Source organism: Condylura cristata, unplaced genomic scaffold (assembly GCF_000260355.1).
Source record: "Condylura cristata isolate star-nosed mole 26May11 unplaced genomic scaffold, ConCri1.0 scaffold00025, whole genome shotgun sequence".
Lineage (NCBI taxonomy): Eukaryota > Metazoa > Chordata > Mammalia > Eulipotyphla > Talpidae > Condylura > Condylura cristata.
Window position 1 is genome coordinate 27,986,025 of NW_004567126.1, and position 4,670 is coordinate 27,990,694.

The following is a 4,670-nucleotide window of genomic DNA, read 5'->3' on the forward strand; positions in this document are numbered from 1 at the left end:
GCTGACCGCCGCTGCCCCCCTCAACAGGAAAAATGTCACCAGTACTGGCCAGCCGAGCGCTCCGCCCGCTATCAGTACTTCGTGGTGGATCCGATGGCCGAGTACAACATGCCGCAGTACATCCTGCGGGAGTTCAAGGTCACAGATGCCCGGGTGAGTGCGGACACTGGCGGTGAGCCCAGGGTCCTGGCGGAAGGGCTCTGGGGCCGGCAAGGAAGCTGCGTCGGCCCGTCTGTCCCCACCTCCAGCGAGCGGAAGGGCAGGCCCGGCGTGTGCCACTCCGGGGTCCCCGTCACCTGAATGACAGCTCCCGGGTTGTGGCCCGGGGACGCTGGGAGGGAGCGAGTGTCTCGCGGCGGCCTGTGGGCCCCGCTGCCGGAGCGCGCCAGACCGAGGGCCGGGTGCCTGGAAGGAGAGAGATGCGGGGGAGGAAGATGGGGACCGGCGGTGAAGACCCAGGGGCAGCGGTTTCGGGCGGTGACGGCGGAGCGGCCGGACCTGAGTGCCGCACGCGGGAAGGGTGTTTGCAGAGCGCAGGGCAGAAGCAGGGCTGTCGAGCAACCGGCGCCACCGCGGCACAGGCTCGATCCCCAACCAGGGGTGACCCCCAGGGCGCAGCAGACCTCTCCCGTCTCCCCGCTACTCCCCTCAGCAGTTCTGCTCCCCGCTCTGTCTCTGGTGAATCCTCTCATCCCCTGCACCTCCGGCCTGTACCCACTTCTCATATGCATCAACTAACGAATCTCGTTTACCAAAGGGAATGTGGGCCAAGGTGTCGCCAGCGGTTAGTGAAGTCTGCTGAGGGGACATCTCTAGTCGCAGTGCCTAAGCAGTGCGAGATGGCACCACTGGCTTTGGGGGTGGGGTGGGGCTGGACAATTAGCGGAAGGTGGTGCCGCTGGGCGGTACTGGGTGGCAGAAGCTGGAGCTGGAGAATGGAAAGAAGGCCATCACGGGGCGGGGCTGGGCGACTCGGTCCCACGGGTCAGTAGGGGGTGGCGTGCTTCTGCTTGAAGCTCAGTGGCAGTGACCAAACAGGAGGAGCGATGGCCGGTCAGCGGTCAGCGGCCGGAGTGCTGCCAGTGGTACCCGAGTCAGGCGCTGGGACCGGAGAAAGTTTAGGTGACCGGCAGGGTTCGCCGCGGCACTTTGGTGCAGCGAATGGGCCTGGGAGAGGACGGAGGGTCCCGGCGGGCCGGTGCCCTTGGGTGGCAGAGATGCGCTGCCGGGGTGGGCGGTGGGCACGGCGACGTCGGCTGGCGCTGCAGGGAGTGGGCGGGAGGGCCGGCGGCAGGTGGTGGACGCGGGGGCGGAGAGCGTCTGAGGAAGGTGGCCCCTCTGGCCGAGGACTGGGGGTTGTGAGCGAGGTGGGGAAGGGCCCGGCAGCGACTCTGGGGCCTTTGAGTGGAGGAGGACGACGAGTAGCCTGCGGCGGCTGGTGTGGACGGCGGGGGGAGGGGGAGCGCGGGCGGCGGGCTCTTCCGAGAGGGAAAGGCTGTGAAACGCAACCCTCGGTTGGTGGAAGGTCATGAGTGGCCAGCGGTGGACAGTCAAGATGGCGCGGTGAATGGCCAGGCGCAGAGCACGAGGGGGTCGCGTGGCCCGGGTGAAAGTGGACCTAGCCAGTGGCGGCTGGCGAGGCCGGGGGAGGGTGGATACGGTGGCGCTGGTGGCCTGCGGGCGGGACTGGTGGAAGGTGGCGCCGTTGGGTGGTGGAGGAGTTGGGGGAGGCGGCCAGTGACCAGTGGCCATGGAGGGGACAGAAGCTGGGCCAGGGGGTGGATGTGTGTAGTGCAGAGGGTGGGAGCAGAGGGTGGTAGTGCATGTCGGGGTGAGCGTGTGGTCGGCAGGGTTGGTGATGGCGGCGCACAGAGCAGTGGCCCATTCAGGGATGGACACTGGCCACGACGGTGGTGTGGGAGGCCGGGGTCGAGGCTGGTAGCGAGGTCAGACGCGCGGCGAGCGGCGATGCCGTTAGGTGGGGTAGGGGATGGAGGCCCGGGACGGGTGGTGGACAGTGGGGCTGAGGGCAGGGGGCGTGTGGGGGCAGTCGTGACCGCTGCTGCCGTCACTGGAGACCTGTTCTCCCCCTGTGTTTAGGATGGTCAGTCTCGGACTGTCCGGCAGTTCCAGTTCACGGACTGGCCAGAACAGGGTGTGCCAAAGTCAGGGGAGGGCTTCATTGACTTCATTGGCCAAGTCCACAAGACCAAGGAGCAGTTCGGCCAGGATGGCCCCATCTCTGTCCACTGCAGGTGAGCGGCCCCACCCCCACCCCCAAGCCTCCGCTCAGTGCCTGGCTGGGGCGACCGAGGAAGCCTCATGGGGCAGCTGCAAGCTTTGGGCAGCCCAGTTGGGCGGTTTTTGCCCTGAGGAGCCGGGTGGTTGATCCGAGGCCCTGAGGCCCCCCTGAGTGGCCGTGCTCCCCCCACAGCGCTGGCGTGGGCAGGACGGGCGTCTTCATCACGCTCAGCATTGTGCTGGAGCGGATGCGGTACGAAGGCGTGGTGGACATCTTCCAGACGGTGAAGATGCTGCGGACCCAGAGGCCAGCCATGGTGCAGACGGAGGTGAGGGCGGCGGGCGGGGGGCGGAGGGCTGCCGCGGCCTCTGCTCTCCCTGGGGGATGGCAGCAGAAGGGGACGGGTCAACCCCTAGGCCGCAAGGACAAACTGAAGTCAGACCCAGGGCGCGGCCCTCTGCGCGCGCAGGGTGGGGCCCTCCGGTCCCAGAGCCCCAGCAGGTTTGCAGCTCGGCCAGGACACGGCCGAGCCACAGGCCGGGGGGTCCTGCTGCCCCCCAGGTGGGGAGAGCGAGGCCGAGCCGGGAGGGCTCACGCTCACGGGCCCCCGAGGGCCGGCCACCGGCAGGACTCCGCCTCGGGCAGGATTTCAGCTGGGTGACTGAGGGGGGTCTAGCAGTGGGTGGGGCGCGGGCAGGTGGCACGCCCAGCTGGGGGGTGCCACGGAGACCCCCGCAGCCCCAGCACTGACGCGCCCCTCCCCCCAGGACGAGTACCAGTTCTGTTACCAGGCGGCGCTGGAGTACCTCGGGAGCTTCGACCACTATGCAACCTAAAGCCATGGCCGGCCTGCGGCCTCCGCCCGCGGTGAGCCCGAGAGGCTGGACTCGGCCGGCGGCGCGGCGGTTCTGCACGTCTCGGGGAATGAGGCGGCCCTGCAGCCCCCCACGGCCCCGGCAGCCCCCCGGCACCAGCTGCCGCCCTCAGATACTCGGCACATTCCTCATTTCCTTCCGATTCCAAAACAGGAGATTCCGGGGTGGGGGTGGGGGGTGGTGAACAAACAGGGGTTCTCCCCAGAACCAGAGGACAGGGGTGCGGGCCTTGGATTGACCCCTCGTCCTCCCCCCGCGCCGTCCTGCCCACGCCTGGGGGCGCCGGGCTGGGGGCAGAATTCAGCTTTCTTGGGAACTCGGTGTAACTGTAACCAGTGACATTTCCTTTTTTTAAATAGTGTATTTTTTTTCTTTTTTCTTTTTTTTTTTTTAAAGAAGAAACAAAACAGAAAAAAAGACGCGCCAGTCAATGAATTTTAAAACTTTGCTTATTGTTCCTATTCTGTTCACAGACTCTTTTTTCCACCGCAGCAGGCGTCTCGCGCGGCGGGCCCCCGCCGGACGTGTGCCTTGCTCCCGAGTGGGCCGTCCCCTTGCGCCTGGTTTCTTCTCTTCCCTTTTTTGCTTTTGTTTTTGATCGACTCCTCAGACATATCACGGCCAGCTCCGAGGACAGGGCGGCCGGCAGCTCAGGCCACCAGCCGGGGCCTGGCCCCTCCGAGGTGGGCCCTGCCTCAGACACGACGGCAGCGACCCCCTCACTGCCCGAGCCCCCCGCCCCCCGCCCCAGGGAGGACCGAACAAGACGGGGGGTCCCCCCTTCTCCCCGGGGGGAGAGAAGCCCCGTGCTGCCCTGGATCAGGGACCCCGCCCCCCTGGGACTCCGGGGCAGTTCTGGGACAAAAGCGGGAGGACGGGACCCCCCAGCCCCGAGCAAGTGAGTTTTTCTCTTTGTACGAGAGGGGATCGGCCGCTGCTTTCAGCGCCATCGGCCAGTAGAAGCAGCGGGTGGTCCCCACCTCTGTGTATGTAGATATATCGACTTTGTATTAAAGGAGATCGTCCGACCGGCCAGTGGTGGAGTCTTTGCTGTGCCCAGCCCGCCCCGCCCCGCCCCGGGGCAGGCAGGGCCCGAACACTCACTGTCCCGTTCGCCGCCCACAGAGGTGGCGGTGTCTGTCCACGGGCGCCTGGCGTCTCGGGCCCACAGCTGGTCCCGCGAGAGCTGCGCGTGTTCTGGCCGCCGCGCCTGCCCCTGCGCGTCGCCCTGGGCCAGCGTCCGAGAGGCCGCGTCGGCCCAGTTTGCAGGTGAGGAAACGGCTCAGAGCGGCAGCCACCGACCCGGCGTCACAGGAAGCGCTGGAGCGGCACTGGGGCTTGGGCTGGCCGCAGCCCCCGGACAGCGCAGTGAGCGGTGCTCCCCTCGGCCCACGGAGGAGCCTCCGAACAGGGAAACCAGTGTCGGGGCACTGTTCCCCAAGTCCAAGGCCACCCTGAGCTGGCTTCTGAGCTCCGGCAGACCCCCAGGGGGCGGAGGGCGCGGCGTTCTGGCTCACCTCACCTGAGTCCCTCCCGCTCCGCCATAGGTGCCA

General features: G+C 67.3%; 1 protein-coding gene across 1 annotated transcript in view; it reads left to right on the forward strand.

Moving 5' to 3' along the window:
• The window catches only part of PTPRS (protein tyrosine phosphatase, receptor type, S), a 91,042-nt gene extending 86,889 nt beyond the window's left edge, over positions 1-4,153 (forward strand). Inside the window, exons 30-33 of the mRNA XM_012729411.1 lie at positions 28-153; positions 2,101-2,255; positions 2,435-2,570; positions 3,010-4,153. Coding sequence (XP_012584865.1) covers positions 28-153; positions 2,101-2,255; positions 2,435-2,570; positions 3,010-3,078 — 486 coding nt within the window. The 3' untranslated portion in view covers positions 3,079-4,153. The remainder of the gene's footprint in view (positions 1-27; positions 154-2,100; positions 2,256-2,434; positions 2,571-3,009) is intronic.
• The last annotated feature ends 517 nt before the right edge of the window (positions 4,154-4,670 follow it).